Raw genomic sequence first — 17,589 nt, 5'->3', positions numbered from 1 at the left:
GAGGACCCAGGAGTGCGGCCCTTTCTGTTATTAATGGGCAAATTACGGTGGCCCCCTTCCTCTGTATAGAGTTTCTTCCCAGGCTTCTGCCCCATTACCTGGCAGGGGGCAGGAAATGCCTGGGATCTGGGCATTTCTCTCTGGGTCAGCTGTCCTTTGAGCTGTTCCACACAGGATTTGCTGTGGGGTCCTGTGGGCAATACAGAGCAAGGGCAAGAGGGGCTGCTGAGTCCCGCCAGGGCCCCTGCGAGCTCTCTGAGAGCCTCGGGGCTGTGGAAGGCATCCTAGGGGGGTGCACAGGCTGACACCCAACCAAGTCCAGGCCGGGCAGGACCCTGTGCTGTCCCCTGGCCCCTCTACTTGCCCTGGTCTCTGTCCTTGTGGGTCGGGGAGCGGGGTTGGTGGGGAGGGATCAGGGCCAGAGTTTGATCAGATCTGGTCAAGCTCTTTTTCAGTGTGTCCGTTTGTGCTTGCATGCAGAAGTGTGCGTGTGTGTCCTGTGTGCGTGTTGTGTGTGTTGTGTGCATGTGCGTGCTCTGGGGAGGGGGGCGAGTGCCCTCAAACTCGGGCATCCTCAGGGTTCCTGCTGTCACACACAGCGGTCTAGGACCCGCTGGGAGATTGCCAGACCATCTGCTGAAGGGCCCCAGGGCCAAGGGGTCAGTGTGGCCAGGGGCTGTCCTTCGGAGGGGGGGGGCGCGGTGGGTGGGAGTCTCCTGGCACGCCCCCTTCCCACCTCACTCAGTTACCTAGATGGCTCCCTTCTCCTCCGCCTGGATGAGGAGCTGGCCCTGACAACTCTTCCATCCCAGGCCCAGCTGAATCAGGCTCCCAAGCCAGATTCCCCAAAGGAAAGGGGAGAGCCACGCTCCCCAGGCCGCTCTGGGAGGCTCAGCTTCTAGGGCGCACAGAGAAGACTGACCCAGGACCCTTCGGGGTTGGCCAAAGGCTCCTCCTCTGGCAGCAGGTGTCTCTGTCTCTCCAGGGAACTCCCTTTCGTAGTGGATGCTGAAACGGAAGCAAGGCTGGTGAGCCAGAGCAGGCTGCTGGTCCTCCTGCCATCCTGCCCCTCTGTGGCCCCTCAGGGTCTGGCCCCATCATTGGTGTCATCTTGACTCCAAAGCTGGTGCTCACCCCGCTCTCTGCCCAGCCAGTCCTGGCCCTCTAAGAGAAAGAAGCCAAATACGTCCCCTCCTCTTCTCCTTTGCCCAATGGATGCCCCTCCCTCACGCTTTCCACATTCTGTTCATCTTCTGAGGCCCAGCCCCAGCCTCACACCCTCTAGGACACTGGTTCTCAGCCTTGGCAGCACACTGGGTCACCTGGGGGCTTTAAAAACTGGTAGTGGCCGTGTCCCATCCCCAGAATCTGTGGTGAGGCCCCGTGCACTGCAATTTTGGAAGCTCTCTAGATGCTTCTAATGCTCAGCGGAGGCTGAGAAACATTGCTTAGCTCCATTCTAGGCCTTTCCAGCCCTTGGCGATCAGGACGCCTGCATTCTCAGGGCATTCTCATGCTCTTTGTGATTATTTGGTCACAGTCACGTCACAGGATACATGTCCCAAGAAGACTACAGTCCTTTCAGGGCAGGGCCCAGGTCTGGCGCTTCTGTGTCCCCACCATGGTGATCCAGGGCACAGGCACCCTTCCGGGCCTGGGGGTCTCTGAAAGGAAGGGGGTGTAGGCAGCCCTGGCCCGGGGGAATAGCTGCTCATGGGGCATCTGCCCTGTCCTGCCCATTTCTGACCGTGTGTGACAGCCATTCCAGGTCCTCCTATCTAGAACGGAAGCTCTTCTGGGACCTCAGCCCTCAGGGGCTGATTTCCAAGAGGCTCTCCCCCTATCCTGCTGTTTTTCATGGTACTTATGTAACCGCAGATTATATTTAGTCTACAGCTCAGCGTGGGAGAGAGAGGACCCACTCAGCAGTGAGATCTCCCTAGAACCCAAATCCAACAGTTAAACTTTAATTTCCCACAGTTTTTTTTGTAGTAACTCTTCTTGTAGTAACTCTCTTTTCCTAACCTACTACGTTCAATAGGTCCCAGCTCCTAGACCTGCTGCAGAGAAATAAAGGAACCACAGAGCATTCGTGCCGATGCTGCCCTCTGCTGGCTAAAGGAGTCTCTGCAGTCCAGGCCTGCGTCTTGCATTAAGGTGGAGGATGGATCCCAAAGGACACAAAGGCAAGCAAAAGGCAATCTATACATTTCAGAATGTCCCCCTCCCAAGAGCCTGGAACCCACTAACCATGTCTTCCCAGCCCTACCCCAGGGCCCCTACATCCAAAGCTGGCAGTTGCTGCCACTACCTGGAAAACACCTGCCTGTTGCTATGGTTGCTGTTGCCATAGGCGATGTTGGCGTTGGCATTGTTGGTATTGGCATGAGCAAGAGGGTTGGTGCTTGGATCTTGAGGGAAATCCTCCAAGAAGACAGGCGATTCCAGCTCTTCCATCTCTATCTCAGCAAACTGGAGGGGTCTCTGGTTGGCCATGACAGGGGGCAGGGAGTTGGTCCTTTCCAGGAAGTTGTCCACCTGGCCAAAGAGGCCTCCAGTCCTCTAGGGGCAAGGAGGAGAGAGTAAGGGCTGAGAGCAGTGATGGGGGGATGGGAACTGAGAGTGCATGGGCACTGCCATCCTGGCACGATGCCCTGGGAACAAGTGATATATTAGAAGACAGATCCTGTAAGGCCAGAGGAGAATGGACTGGGCTATAAGGTCAGAGAAGAGATCATGATCTCCCTCTTCAGAAAGTTCTCAATTGAATAGGGTAGACAGGACGCAACTAAGGAACTACATCGGAGACATAGACAGCCAGATAGAGAAATATGTTGTCATGGAAAGAGCACCAGATTGGGAGTCTGGAGAACTGGTTCTAGTCCCACGTCTAAAACTAACTTGCTAAGTGATATTGGATCTCTCCTATCATCTCTTCAGGTCACCGTTTCCTCAGGGAAAACCCAAGGGCATTCGCCACTAGGTGGTCATTAAGAACCCTTTAGTTTTACAGCGTCATAAAAAACACTAGACAGAGCTAAAGACTGAGGACCAGTTAACTGGAAGCAGGCAGGGCATTTGGTATTGAAGGGATTCCAAGAGATGAATGTCAACTAGGGCTTTGGGGGAGGTGAGGACGAGAGTGAGCCTTGGTAGAGGAAGGGGAGAGAGTATGTGTCATATTTGACAACTCCAGCACCTTGGGTCCAGTAGGATTCTGTATTCCCAAGAGAAGTGGGCTGTGGGTGTCTTCAGTTTCCAAATTCGCCCCCTTTATGGCTGGGCTCCTGGCCCTTGTATCTATGGGATGTTGCTGCTCCCCATGCCTAGAACACACGGGGTGGTCACAGTCTTCACTTACCCGGAATATCCCTTCCTCCATCGCAGCCTCCACCATGGCTCTCTCCAGCTCCTCTTCCGCTGTCAGGTCTCCTGAGATGGTGCGGCGGATCTCTGGAGCTGCCTCTTCCTCAATGGTCCGCAGTCCAGCCTGGGGACAGAAGTGCAGTGACCCCTCCAGTCTAGTGGGGGAGACCAGACTGCTTCCCATGGCCTCGCTCATTCCTAGCCCCAGCTCCAGCCCCACTCTCTCCTGGACATTCAATGACCCAGGGCTCCATGAGGCCCTGCTCTGACCATCTGGGATGGTCCAAACCCTCATGGCTCCCAAGGAATCTCTTCTCAACCTTATGCGTGATTTCGCACCCTCCCAGGCCTCCAGGTGGAAAAATCTTTTTACTCAGTACAGTCTTCTAGACAAATGATCTCTTTTGATTGAACATGTCATTCATATAATTTTTTGAGTTGATCAAAGCAATGGGAGGACATCATTTCTGTGGCATTCCTGTCCAAGATGTGTATCCTAAATCTATCATGGAGAAACAGCACATGAACTCAAACTGAAGGATATCCTGGCGATCTTCAAAAGTGTCAAGGTCATGTCAAGGAAAGACTGGGGAACTGTTCTGGATGGAAGAGTCTAATGAGATATAGAAACTATGTGTGATTCTGGATTGGATTCTTTTACTATAAAGGACATTATTGGGACAACTGGTGAAATTGGCATGAGGCCTGAGGACTTGATGGTAGTAAAGTCTCAATATGTGTTTTTTTTTTTTTTTAAGATTTTATTTATTCATTTGACAGAGAGGGAGAAAGAGAGAGAGAGCACAAGTACCCAGAGTGGCAGGCAGAGGGAGAGGGAGAAGCAGGCTCTCCGCTGAGCAGGGAGCCGGACCTGGGGCTCGATCCCAGGACCCCAGGATCATGACCTGAGCCAAAGGCAGCCGCTTAACCGACTGAGCCACCCCAGTGCCCCTAAAAGTCTCAATGTTAATTTCCTGTTTCTGGTGGTTGCATTGTGATTATGTAGGAGCATTATGGAGGAGAATGCCCTTGTTGCATATGAAAATGCTCTGGGTTGATGGAACATAATGTTGGGAATTACTCTGAAATGGTTCAGGAAAAAAGGTGTTTGTATTATACACACAACTTTTAAAATTGTGAGATAGTTTTAAAGTAAAAATTGCAAGTGAAATAAGTTTTTGAGCACACAACCCAAATCCATGTATATTTTTGAATTTGTAAATTGTGTGCATTATAATTAACACAAAAAATAGAAATAAAAAACAGATGAGATGAAACAAAGTTTTAAATTTCTTTGTGTACCAGTGGATCATTTTAAGCACTCAAATCTCTCTTTTGAACAAATCCCATTTCTTTTGGTTCTATCATCCAGAGATGGAGGAGCTCCTGGCTCTTCTCCTCACTCACTCTGGCTCCCTCCTTCCCTCTGTGCCTCCATCGCTGGCCTTCAAAGACATGAAGAGGGAGCTGGAGCCTGGAGACCTGGCTCAGTGGAGTCCCTTGGAGTTCAGGTTGAGCTTACCTGGATCTGTATGGTGTCCTTCTTGGGCCGATACCCATAATACTCTTCCTGGCGCTTCATGAACTTCCGGAAGTGCTCCTGGATGAGAAATGTGGCGTAGAACTTCCCTACAGTCACCTCATCATCTGCAGAGGAGCCAACAAGGGATGTCCTGAAGGTGGGTAAGAATCTGAACTGGGTTCATAGTGGGAGCCAGGGGTAGCCAGGGCCGGGCCATTTAGGACATTCCTCTCCTTGCTGACTTGGACAGTGGGCAGTTTCCATCCTAAGTCTAGTACCTGCCCTGATGGCCACCATGGGGTCTATCCGAGGTATTTACAAAGGGTCTGGGCTATTCTCAGATTCTCATAGGGCTTCCTGGAGAAGTTCCTTGTCCCCTCTCCTCAGCTGCTTCTGGACTCTGGTCTCCCAAAGCAGCACTCACCTCCTATTGGAGGAATGACCTGGTCCAGGAGCTTCATGCTGGTTCTCTTCCAGATCTTCTTGATGATGGCCCTCAGCTCCTCATTGGCCTGCTCAAAGTTACCTGGGGGCAAGGGAAAGGCAGAGGCCGTCTAAAGTCACCCAGCCCAAGTCAATGGCACTTGACAAAGCCACCTAGGATTCTCTGTGAACACCTCATTCAACAAATGTTGGCTGAGGTTTTTGTTTGTTTTTTGTTTTGTTGGTTGGTTTTGGCAGCTGCTGTGCTGAGCACTGACCATGGGGGGAGGGCATCACCATCCCCCTGGGGAAGCCCAACCCTTGGGTCATGTATTCACGCCCCACAAGCCTTGGCACCCAGTGTTCAGAGTGGCTGCTTTTGAATGCTGTCTGTCATCTCCTGCTCTTCTCCCTTTCCCCTCAAAAGCCCTCAAATCCCCATGCCCTGTGGTCTTCCCAAGGACCCCCAGGCAGCCTTCCTGCTGCCCTAACTTGGTTTCTCCAATTCTTAACTCTTTGCCTTCCTCTCCTTGCCTTCCCAAGAAAACGTTCCCTGGGGCTGTCTCAGATGCTGGCAGAGGTCCTGATGGTCTTCGGGGATGGCTCTGGTAGAGCTGAGCCCTAAGTGACGGCTCAGGAACGATACCAAGACCCCCACCCTGACTCCTTTCCCTTTTCCCACCACGTCTGCCTTCCTGGCAGGGGGGGACCTGCGGGGTTAGTGGAACTGAGTGTGGACTGCCTGCCCAGTGCGACCTGAAGAGCTTCTCTGCCCCTGCCCAGAGCCAGACCTTGGGTGGCCCTCCCCTCTGTGCTAACACTGCCATTTCTCTGGCCCCATTCAGACATAGTTGTGTGGGAACAGATCCTTAGTGACCTTTGCCCTGTAGAGAATTTTCCAGCTCTCTCTAAGCCCTGAAAGGCATGAGAATGTTGTGGTCATGGTCTGGGGTCCTCCTTCTACTTTCCCCCATGGCTCTTGGTTCCAACCTTTAGCTCTGAGAATCTGGTAGAATCTGCACCAGAAAACTCATCGTCTGAGAGAAGGGAGGGGGCCGCACACCAGAAAGCCCTCACCTTCCGTCTTGATCTTGAGTGCCGTGCGGACCAGAGCGAAGAGTGTGGCATTGAAGGTGACCGTGCCATCGCTGTTCAAGGGCATGTTCATACCCACCAGCCGCTGTGAGGGGAGGGGCAGTGGCTGGCTGCTGAGTTGGGACCAGGCCAGGCTTGGCAGGTCATCCCAGCCTGGTCTCTGGACTGGGCGGGGATGGGACACGAAGGCTGGGGGTGCGGGTGATTCAGGACACCCTTCACGAGGGAATGGAAGGATGAGTTGGGGGGACACTGTTGAGACCTGAGGTCCTCAGGGAGGGACTTGGGGACCCAAGAGATGACTACTCTAAAATGACTCATCCAATCAGGCCCTCCCTCACCAGCTTCCCTGTCCCAAGGTAACTGAGCCTCTCCTTTCCCAAAGGCCACGCCTCTCTGGCAGCACTGGTTACCTTACATGCCACCCGGTGGGGGCAGAACTTCCCGAAGCCCAGAGGGGGCTGGATCCGTCTCAGCAGAGTCACCACATCCAAGTGTTTGATTCTGCCCCTGCAGGAGGACACATAGACTTGTACCCTCGCAGTCCCACCCAGAGCCACTCTCCCTGCTCAGAGAACAGGCCAAGGGGAAGAGAGCCAGGCCACGGGGGAACACTTACTCTTTTCCAAGGAGGTAAAAGCTGAGCTCACTCTTTAAAGAAGAAACAATGTTTGGGTTCACTATTGCCCACCACCAGGAATGGGCTGTTCTTTTTTGGGCAAATGTCCTTGTGAGAGCAGAAGTCCCTCAGATATGGGATCTCCAGGTCTAGAATCTGGACTTCATTTTCCCCATGGCAGAGCCTTCCTTGGGTTCTATTTGAGCTGACCGGGGGGCTCTTGGGTTATATTAACAGAAGTAGAGGGTGTGGATCATTGGAGGTAGACCCTCACTTCCAGGGACTGATAGAGAGCTGGAGAGCTGTGTCATAGATTGTTGTAAGGATTAAATGAGATAATGTACGCAGCGGCTAGCGCAGTGCTTGACACCTGGGCAACATTCATCAAATATGAGCTTATTACCTTTTTAGAAAGAATGTAAAGCCGTAGTGCTTCTCAAGGTTTAACATGCATACAAATGCCCTGCGGATAAGGCTACTAAGCAACGCAGTTTCTGATCAGTCAGTCTGGGGTGGGGCGCGGGGCTCTGCATTTTAATCAAGAATCAAGCTAGCGCGCTGTTGGTCAGTGGACTACAACTCTGACCAGCCAGGGCGTGTGGAGGTACTGAGTTCCCTGCTCCTGGATGTGTCCAAGCAAAAGCTGGATGATCATTTCCCAATAAAGTCAAGGGGTTTTCTGCCCTGGGAGGCTGTGGGATCCCTCCAACCCTAAGAAACTCCAACTTTCTGATCTGGAACCTCAGATAATGGAGGGAGAAGAAGCCCACTCATTCTTATGAAACTTGAGAGTGACTACATATAGGACACCAGGATGGGGTCTAGGATGGAAGGGGGGGACAGTTGAGGGACGGCCCCGCACAGAGCCTACAGACTGGACTCACTTCGCCTCTGGGTCATACTCTGCCCAAATGGCCTTGAACTCGTCCAGGTGATGAGGGCCCAGGATGGACCAGTCCCGCGTGAGGTAGTCAAAGTTGTCCATGATGACAGCAACAAAGAGGTTGATGATCTATAAGAGGAGAACCGAGGGCTCCCAGCATGGAAAAGCGGGTGATAATGGGGATAAGGTTGGGGGCTGGGAGGTGTCGACGGGGTAAGGGGGCCAGAGCTCCTTCCTCCCTGGGCCCTTCCTTGCAGCCCTTCTGAATGACCTACACCCCCCACACAAGCAACCTGTGTCACACCTTTCGCTCCTGCACGGGCAGTGTCTTCTGACGGGGATCTTAGTGCTCATCCTGGAAAACCCAGCTCAAGCTCTTCCAGTCTCAGCCTCTTGCCCCCAGCCCAGAGAGGTGACCCTCCTCAGTGTCCTCACGGGACCATGTCCCATCACTGCCCTTGCCTTGTCTGTGTATAACAGGTGTCCCTTTGAATGGCAAGATTTGCTTACGCATGGATTCCCCAGGTACCCAGTGAGCTCCTTCAGGGCCGGACTGGTGTTAGCATGTGTCTACCCTCTGCACTGAGCCCAGGGGCACACAGATGCTCACACAACAGTTTTGACCGAAATAGGAAAGAAGAAAGAGTGAAGGAGTGACAGCCCCATGGACACCACTGGCTCTTTGCCTTCCACATGTGACAGACAGCAGCCCCGGAGTCTGAGAATAATCTGCGCTCTGTTTCTAACCCCATTAGGGACCTCCTCTGGGACCCTGTTTCCAGGGCCTCATCCCCCTCACGGTGGGGCAACTTTCTCTTCAGAGGAATAGGAAGGGGCAAGTGGCTTTATTGGGAGCCCCTATCTATTTAGGACAGAGCCCCATTAAATTCTTTTGATTACTAATTGCGAATCAAAAAAGGTAAAACTTTTTAGCAACCCCTCTGGAGCATGATAAAGCCCTCAGAAAATCAAGTCACGCCCAGGATATGCGGAACAAGGGGCCATCTAACCAGAATCTCCTGTGTCCCGGAGGCCAATCCCTGAGGGACAGAAGCTGACAGGGGCGGGGCAGGGGGCGGGCAGGCTCCTCTCCTGGTGTCTCACCAGGAAAGCACAGAGCATGTAGAAGCTGATGAAGTAGTAGTAGGCGAAGTTGGTGCCACACGTGTACTCCTCACCCGGGGCGTAATCTGACTCAGGGTCACACAGTTTGCCGTAGCTGCAGGCCAGCAGGATCTCCTGCCATGCCTCTCCTGTCGCACACCTGGAAAAGACAGGATCCTGCTGGTGAGGCAAGGTCGCAGCACTGAGGCCCCACGGCTCCCGTGAAGAGACCTTTGGCCCCGTCTCCTGCTTCAGCGGGATGAGAGCCGGGGGGATAGGCCATACTCCACTCAGGACCAGCTACGTCATTTCTGGGGCCCAGTGCAAAATGAAGATGTGGGGTCACTTGTCCAAAACGGATTTTAAAAAATGGCATTGGTTGAGCAGTGGGGAGCTTAGCTGACTTCCAAAAGCGATTAAACATTTCAAGACGGGAACAGCAGAGCCTCAGCGGGTCAGGGCACGGGGCGCTCTGTAGCTACACCGGCCCCGGGGCCAGGAAGCCCAGGCCTTGCCTCTGGAGCAGAGTAGAGCAAAGCAAAGGCCAAGGGCAGGGGGTGGGGATGGGGTGGGGGCAGCGGGAGCCTTGAACCTGAAGAGCAGCAGCACAGCTTGTGGAAAGGTCTGGAAGTTGTTGTTGCGGTTTATTTGGGTCCCGTCCACCATGGCGATCTTACCAAACATCTGCAAATCACAAAAGGCTCCCACCTTGGGACCTAGATCACAGCCTCCCCTCAGCCCAGGCCCCACTGTCCTCTCCCACCTCATCTGCTCCCCTCTCTCACCCCTACCTCCTCCAAGTCCCCTTCACTGCGGGCCACAGCAGACCGGGAGTCAAATTAATCGGATTATTTTCAAGGTTGGGTGAAGTTCTTCCCATCAAGCCAAGGGGAAGCAGGAGGGCAGACTGCTTTTCCCAGCACAAGCCAACTTAGGGACTCCATGTGGGGAACGGGGGGAGAGGGCTCGCCAGAGGGTAGACTGAGGTCACCTGAGGCCCTTGTCATGTGGCCCCTGCTGTCCACCCACATGCCAAGTCTCCTCCTGGGTGGCTCCCAGCCCACCAGTCCTGTGGCCGCCAGGGATAAGGTGCCCAGCGTCCTTCCTCAGTCCTGTGTCTGACACCTTGGTGGCCAGGATGGAAGAGGCAGGGAGGGTGGAGGATCCAGCCTCCATGATGATTAGGCCTCTCTCGAGGGTCCCCAGATGCCCCTGTCACATGGCCAAGATCCCTCCTTTGACCTGGGCCCCCCTGTCTCTCACCTGCATGCCGATGACTGCGTAGATGAAGAAGAGCATGACGATGAGCAGAGCCACATAGGGCAGGGCCTGGTGGCGAGGAGGGAGGGTCAGTGAGCAGGGCTCGGCGCACCTGCTCAGCAGCCCGTCCCCTCCCTGAGCTCACTGTGCACCCCATGGCCACCCCGGGGCTCTACCCTGGGCTAGCCAGACGTCCCCGACAGCCTCTCCGGGTCCTCCGTGCCGACCTGGCCTGGAGCCTGGTCAGGCGGGCTGGGCAGGCACACCTGGAAGGACTTGATGAAGGTCCACAGTAGAGTGCGCACTCCCTCTGCCCGGCTCAGCAGTTTGATCAGCCTCATGACCCGGAACAGGCGAAAGAAGGCGCTGGAGATGCGGGCACTCTCGTCTGGGTCCTGCGGGCCAGCAGCCCCAGAGGTCAGTCTGGAGGTGGCATCTCAGAGGGGTAAGGAGCAGGCGGGGCGGGAGGGACAATGTGTATGTGCCAGGGAGATGTCCATGGCGGAGAAGAGGTCCAGCCCCACCTCATGGCCCCTGCTGAGCACTAAGTGCCCGATCCTCCTCAGGCTCAGGGCTCTGGGCTTGTTGGGCCAAAAGAAGGGACGTGGGCCAAGCAGTGCGCTAAGCCCATTCTCAGGACAGGCAGCAGGGACTCGGCCCCGGGCCCAGTGAGGCTGCAGCCAGGCCCAATGCCTGTCATTCTGAGGCCTCCTGCCTCATCTCGACTTCTCCTCAAACTGCCACTGAGCGGAGGACACTTTCAGTGCAGTTTCCCTAGAGCGTGGGTGCTCTGTCTCCGTCAATTCAACACGGCCACTCCACCACCCCACCCAGCACATGGCTGTCCTAAGCCAGGCAAGCCTAGCCTCAGACACCGGGATAACTCTGGAAGGGGAGAGCCCTGCCAGGCTTCCTGTGTCCCCAGAGACCTTGCGCCAGCGAACTGTCACTAAGGTCCTGCACCAGCTAGCAGTCACAGTCCTCTCTGGATGCTCCCATCTGGACGGAGGGTGCCAGAGGGACCCCTCACCCTGTCTCCCAGAGCTCTGAGAAAGCCACTGCATCCATGCACGTTCTGCCGCAGGGCCCCCGCCCCCACCCGAACCCGAACCCTCCAGGGCGCCTGCTCTAGGGAAGGAAGCCCTCTGGCCAGATCCACCCCATGCAAAGCCATGGCCAGGCCTGAGCATGCAAGCTGCAGGGCGGAGAGCTGGCGGGCGTGCGGGGCAGGCTCATGCAGCCCGGAATTACAACGTTCCCGCAGCCTCCACCCAGGCAATACAGTCCTCCGCTGGAGGCCAGGAAAGTCTGTGGAGAGAAGAGACCAGGGGAGGGGCAGGGGAGGAGAGAGAGGAGGAGGGACACGGGGGAGAGGGGGCAAGTGAGGAGAGGCGTCAGAAAGGACACACAGAAGAGTTAAAGAGAGAAAAGGAGCGGCAAGGGATGAAGACCCCAGGTGGCTGCCAATCAGGGGTGGGGGTGGGTGGGTGTGAGGACCAAGCTGTGGGAACAGTGAGGCAACAGGCTGGGGACAAGGGAGCAAGAAGGGGAGGGAAGACCAGATGGGGACAGGTCCCGTCCTGTCTCTGGGACGTGCCTACAGCTGACAAGGGGCCCAGGTTCTTCCTGTGTGTCTGGGTTATGAGATGCCGGGGACACATCCCTAAGGGGACACATTAAAGTGCTGGCCCATCACTCTGAGTGGGCTCACACCCCTGTATCTCCCTGGGTCCAAGGAGGCTGCCAGCTCCCTTGTGCCGCCCAGGCCCTTATGGAAGTCCCATCCTGCAGGGGCAAAGGCCCTCCGCGGGAGTCTGAGCCGCCCACAGCAGACGTCTCTCTGCCCCTGGCCCGCGAGCATGACCAAGGCTTGCATCCCAGTGGCCAGGTTCTTAAGAGCAGGTGTTGCATGTGTGCAAGCAGCAGTTTTTCCTATTTACTCAGCTTCTCTCTTAGGCCACCCTTCAGGAGAAACCCTTGTCCTGGAGTCACGGGACAGGGGAAGTCGTTGTTTTGTCTTCCCATTATTTGTGGGTGAACTGGTTCCCAGTACACCGGTTTCCCCACCAAGCAACATTCTCTTTCCCCCGGGCCACTGGTTTTCAAGCCTGCCGACACATCAGAATCACACGAAGAACTTCAATAGATGCCTTCGCTGGGTTCCCCACCCAAGCCAATTTAGTCAGCTTCTAGGGGATGGGCCTGGCTTCAGACGTTTCAGTGCATCCCAGGGCATTTTAATATGCAGCCAAGGATGACCACCAGTGTTCTAGACCTGCGCTGCCCGTATGGTAGCTTCCAAGCACATGTGGCTCTCTAAGTTACAATGAAAATTAAACCAGATGAGAAATTCATTTATTCATTTGCACTCGCCACATTTCAAGTGCCCAACAAACACAAGTGCCTAGCAGCTACTGTACTGGATGAAGCAGAAGATTTCTATCATTGCCGAAAGTTCTAACAGACAGTGTTGCCCTAGTCTGCTCCCTGGTTTGTATGTCAGGAATAGAAATCAATATCTAAATTTAAAGCCTTAACATGACTTCAAAGAAACATTGCTGGTATCTCTGCTCCTAAAAATCAAATAATGGCCGACACCCTCTGGGTCCTCCACCCCCAAAGAATTGTTCTGATTTACCCAGGCTTCCTCTACACGGACCCCAAACCTCAAGAAGTAATTACCTTTAATTTGGGCTGTTTATTTTGGCTCTTTAGAGTTCTCCTAACTTTGCTTTCAAACCCTGGGGCCTTTGGGATGCTATTCCCCAGTGGAAACTGAACATAGATGGAAATATACAGTACCCACACACCCACGCACGCACATGTGCACACTGGTTCTGCCCAGGACCCACCCTGCCCTTCGTCTGCCCCACCCTCTCAGGATCTGAGCAGACAGAGTTCTGTCATTGTCTTTCTGTACATGGGGGTGAACAGGATTCCCAGGCCAAGCCCTCCCTCAGAGAGTCCGCAAGGCAGCCAAGTCCCCGGAAGGTGCTGTTCCTGCCAGGGCTGAGCCTAAAGGAATCGCAGGCTGAGGGCTTCTTCCTCACAGGCTCCAGACTTTTCCTGAGCTGTCCACCCCCCCACCCTGCCCCCTCTCAGGTGCCTCTGATGCCAATCCTCTTCACCTCCCCACCCACCATAGGGTTCACGCCTGGGCTGGCAGAGTCTGAAGTGCTTATCATCGGGCCAGCAGGAAGTTCAGAAGGAAGCCCTCTACATGGGGGAGGCTCTGGCTTTGGGGCTAGTCCCCAGCCACGCCTGAACAGAAGCCCACCATGGCCATGGTTAGGGTGGCTCAGAAGGCTGAGTGCTCTTCTCCACGCCCGTCCCGGGATACAGCTCAGCAGGCACTCTGCCCAGAGGGCAGCCGTCTTTTGATTTCAGCCTCTGATTCTTGGATCTCTTCTTCCCTGCCCCCTGCTCCCCTCTTTCACCCTGCAGTGACCCCGCCCCCCCCCCCCCAACACCCGAGCTTCAAATCTGCAGGGAGGCCAGCCTGGAGAGTTCAGCTTCGAAGATCTCAAACACAGACCTCTCTGGCTAAAACCTCCTGCCTGCCCCCAGCGCTGTTTCTCACTCCACCCCCGGGGGCCTCATCCCCTCCACCCCACTTCTCTTGGTCCAGCTCCTGGGGCCATATGCCTCCCCGCTCAGCCTGGACCCTTGTCCTGCCATTTCGACAACGCCCTTGTTTGCACTAAGATGCTCCATGCAATGTGCCTGCCCTCAAGACCACACCTGGTGTCTGGTCCCTTTCCCCAAGCTCCTGGGCCGCCGAGCATGACTCCAGGGTGAAACTGAGCTCACTAGGCCCAGCCCAGCCCCATCATTCTTCCTGCAGATGGATTCATCACATCGGCTAGTCCTCAAGAGTCAGTTCCCACCCTCATGCCCACTGTCCTGTCCTCCCTTTCAGTGGAAGGTTCGGCCGGCTGCCTCGGACACTGCCGTGGCTGCCCAGGATGAATGCCCTCTTCCCTCCTCCCCACACCCCTGCTCCCTTGCACCCTTCACACGTCTTACGGCCTCTGCTCACGCCCTTCCTCTTCCAGTGGTCTGACTTGTGTCCTTTGCTGTCACCCCTGAAAATAATCCCTTCCTCAACAATCTCTTCTCATGTTGTGAATTTCTCCTCTGCACTGGCTCCGCCTGTAGTCTCCCTTTCCCTGATCAACACCCGCCACTTTGCAGCAACTATCTCTACTGAACTCCTTGCAAAAGCTGTTTCCTTTGCGCTTGGCCATTTTTTCTCACTTTCTGGTCACTGACTGCTCCATCCTTATCATTGGCTTCAACCCCACAGTCTACCCTGCTCAATGGACAGCTTCTTTATCGCAGACCAAGTGGCTTTGCTGGCTTGAACTCTGCGGGAAGCTCAACTCTGCAGCTGGCTGGTCCCACCCGAGGCTTCAACTTCTGTGCATCAGACACCAGCCCCTGTGGATGGAGCTGCGCCCCCAATGGATACAGAGCGACACTCGGCCCCTCTCCTGCATTTCCAGCCACTCGCTACCCATTTCCACTTGTGTACCCAGCACCCAAACCCACAGCACCAGAACAGAATCACAGTGAGTGCTCCCTCCAAGTCTTTCTTTTTGGGAGGTGCTGAGTCACCCTGACTCCTTCCTTCCTGTGGCCCTAGGTCACCAAATCCTCTTGCCTTTGAGCTTTTCTGTTCCTCGCCTGCCATCTGAGCCCCAACTCTCATTGCTTCGTGCCCATTTGTTTTGCTTCCCCTCTTGCTACCATGGATAAACTGTGGCTTTCTTCAATCCAACTTCTCCCCTGGGACACTGGGTCTTAAACACTTTCATTTATTCAAAGGCTTTGCTCCTATAGTTATATCCTCACTACCAGATATTTGCAGAGCCTAAGGATATGCCGTCATTCCTCCCATTTTCTTTTCTTTTAAAGATTTTATTCATTTATTTGACAGAGAGAGAGATAGCGAGAGAGGGAACACAAGCAGGGGGAGTGGGAGAGGGAGAAGCAGGCCTCCCGCCAAGCGGGGAGCCCGATGCGGGGCCTGATCCCAGGACCCTGACATCATGACCTGAGCCGAAGGCAGACGCTTAACAACTGAGCCACCCAGGCGCCCCTATTTCTCCCATTTTCAAGGAAACCCTCCTTGGCTCCACATTCTCCCCCAGCCTCTATCCCATTTCTCTCTGTAGAGAGAAACACCCTAAAGGAATTGCCCCTGCTTGCATTCTTTGCTCTCCCTCCCCGGTCCACTGCAACCAGGCATTCTTCCCCAGTATTCCACTGAAACTGCTCTTGCCAAGGTCCCCCTTGATCTTCCCATTGCCAAAATCAAGTCAATGCTTGGCTCTCATCTTCCTTGACTTTTCTGTTCTCCTTTATCTCAGGACCTTCTCCCACGACTTTAAATACCATCTTCAAATTTAGACACCAACCTGCCCTAACCTCTAAGCTCGACTCATAAATCCCAGCCTACTTGGTGTCTCCATCCAGATGCCTCGTAAGCATCCTAAATTACCGCGTCTAAAACAGAAATCTTGGTTTCTGCCCCACACCTGCTTTTCTAGCAGTTTCCTTATCTCAGTAAACAGAAGCTTAATTCCTTGGACAAAAATCCTTGTAGTCACGTTCAGTTTGTTTTTTCCCTCTCACTCTAAATCAAGGCCATGTGCAAATTCTGTCAGCTCAACCTCCCAAACAGATTGCCACAATTCCTGCTACATCCACAGCTAGCCACCAAGTCACCATCACCTCTCATGGACAATCACAACAGCCTCCTGACTGCCCTCCCTGGGCCAGCCCCGTGTCCCCGACAGCTTGCTCTCAACACAGCAGCCGGGGGATCCTTTTAGAACTAAAGCCAGACCAGGTTTAAGCCCTCCAAACGGCTCTCAACTCTCTCAGAATAAAATGCAAGATCGTAACCATGGCCTTCCAGGGACTAGGCCATCTGGCCCCCGGCTGTCTGTCTCTGAACTCATGTCCAGCATTCTCCACGCCAGCCACGAGGGCCTCCTGCTGTCCCTCAAACTCAGCGCCTTTGTACTCACTTGTTTTTCTCTCCCAACTCTCCTAACACCTGCACGGCTCACTCCTTTGCTTTATTCACGTCGTCACTCAAATATCTTCCTGACACCAACCCTTCATTCCCTTCCCTTCTAAGCTTTTATCCTGCTTTATTTTTCTTTGGAATACACACTGGACCTACCTGCCAAGTTAGAGATCTTTTATTGTCTGCTTGCCCCCATGTTCTTGTTCATTGCTGTATCTCTGGCGTGGGTAGGAGGTACTCGACAAATACTATGTGATAAGTAAATAAATGACCTACTCCCTAACTGGGTGCTCTCATTTTAGTCATTCTTACCTCTTGCCCCTTGCCTCTAGATTAATTTTTTTAGAAGAATAGCTTTAATCCTTCTACTGCTCGGTTCAAACACTTCCTGTGACTTCCCATTGCCTGCTACATAAAAGCCCAGGCCCCCTTGCCACCCCTTCCCTCTCTAGTCGTACCCCCTCTGCCCTCCTCCGCATGCTCACATGCTTCTGCAAAACAGGACCTCTCAGTGCCCTGAATCTTCTATCATTCATCTCCTACTCCGTGCCCCTCCTACAGCAGCCTGCCTGTGGTGCTTGCTCTTCCCTCCGCCTCCAATCACCAGCTCCCCTTCCTTCAGGACCCACTTCAGTTTGTGCAACCTCCGTGAAGCCTTCCCTGACCACTCCACCCAGAGAAGACCTTTCCCTTCCACAACAGCTCTTGCCTTGGGCAGCCTGGCCCATGGATTATGTCCGCCTGGAATCTGAGTTGTCTGTCCGTTCTGTAGGCTTGTGGCTCCTGTCATTTCCATCTTTGTAAGTCCCCAGGGTGCCACGCTGCATACACGGTGGGTACCCCACGCATTTCTGGGGACCGAACAAGGGCCTGCACCCCACCCCAGTGATGGCTCTGTTTGCCTGATACTCACGTCGATTTCACTGAGGATGACGTCGATGATGCTGCCGATGACAATCAAGAAGTCAAACACATTCCAGGGGTCTCCAAAATAGCCCTGGGAAGGACAGCGATGGGAGAATCAGGGGGTGAGCTTTAGGGGGAAGGAGTTTGGATGGCCAGCAGGTGGTGGTGGCCCCCAGCCGAGGTAATGCAGAATAGCCAAGCCGGGCCAAGGTGGGGTGCATGTGGCTCTACTTTCTACCAGGGCTCCCTCCTGCCCCCACACCCCCCTACCTCCTCTCCCTTGGGTTCTGTATTTCTCTCCCTCCAGTGCATGATGTGGTCAGAGGGGAGGGAGAGAATGGTTGAGAACTCAGGATTCGGGGTCTTCTTTTTCA

The 17,589-nt window shown here is 54.3% G+C and overlaps 1 protein-coding gene across 1 annotated transcript in view; it reads right to left on the bottom strand.

Annotated features, from left to right (window-relative positions):
• The window catches only part of CACNA1S (calcium voltage-gated channel subunit alpha1 S), a 68,060-nt gene that overhangs the window by 780 nt on the left and 49,691 nt on the right, over window positions 1–17,589 (bottom strand). Inside the window, exons 28-42 of the mRNA XM_027611501.2 lie at window positions 17,223–17,306; window positions 11,524–11,580; window positions 10,539–10,667; window positions 10,276–10,341; window positions 9,605–9,696; window positions 9,013–9,172; window positions 7,910–8,037; window positions 6,820–6,916; window positions 6,389–6,491; window positions 5,313–5,414; window positions 4,889–5,013; window positions 3,362–3,490; window positions 2,312–2,562; window positions 923–1,008; window positions 99–190 (exon numbers count right to left, since the gene is read on the bottom strand). Coding sequence (XP_027467302.1) covers window positions 99–190; window positions 923–1,008; window positions 2,312–2,562; window positions 3,362–3,490; window positions 4,889–5,013; window positions 5,313–5,414; window positions 6,389–6,491; window positions 6,820–6,916; window positions 7,910–8,037; window positions 9,013–9,172; window positions 9,605–9,696; window positions 10,276–10,341; window positions 10,539–10,667; window positions 11,524–11,580; window positions 17,223–17,306 — 1,701 coding nt within the window. The remainder of the gene's footprint in view (window positions 1–98; window positions 191–922; window positions 1,009–2,311; window positions 2,563–3,361; window positions 3,491–4,888; window positions 5,014–5,312; window positions 5,415–6,388; window positions 6,492–6,819; window positions 6,917–7,909; window positions 8,038–9,012; window positions 9,173–9,604; window positions 9,697–10,275; window positions 10,342–10,538; window positions 10,668–11,523; window positions 11,581–17,222; window positions 17,307–17,589) is intronic.

The sequence above is a fragment of the Zalophus californianus genome, chromosome 10 (genome assembly GCF_009762305.2).
Source record: "Zalophus californianus isolate mZalCal1 chromosome 10, mZalCal1.pri.v2, whole genome shotgun sequence".
Taxonomy (NCBI): Eukaryota; Metazoa; Chordata; class Mammalia; order Carnivora; family Otariidae; genus Zalophus; species Zalophus californianus.
The sequence above is the reverse complement of the archived record's forward strand: the minus strand, read 5'-3'. Positions and strand labels throughout refer to the sequence as shown.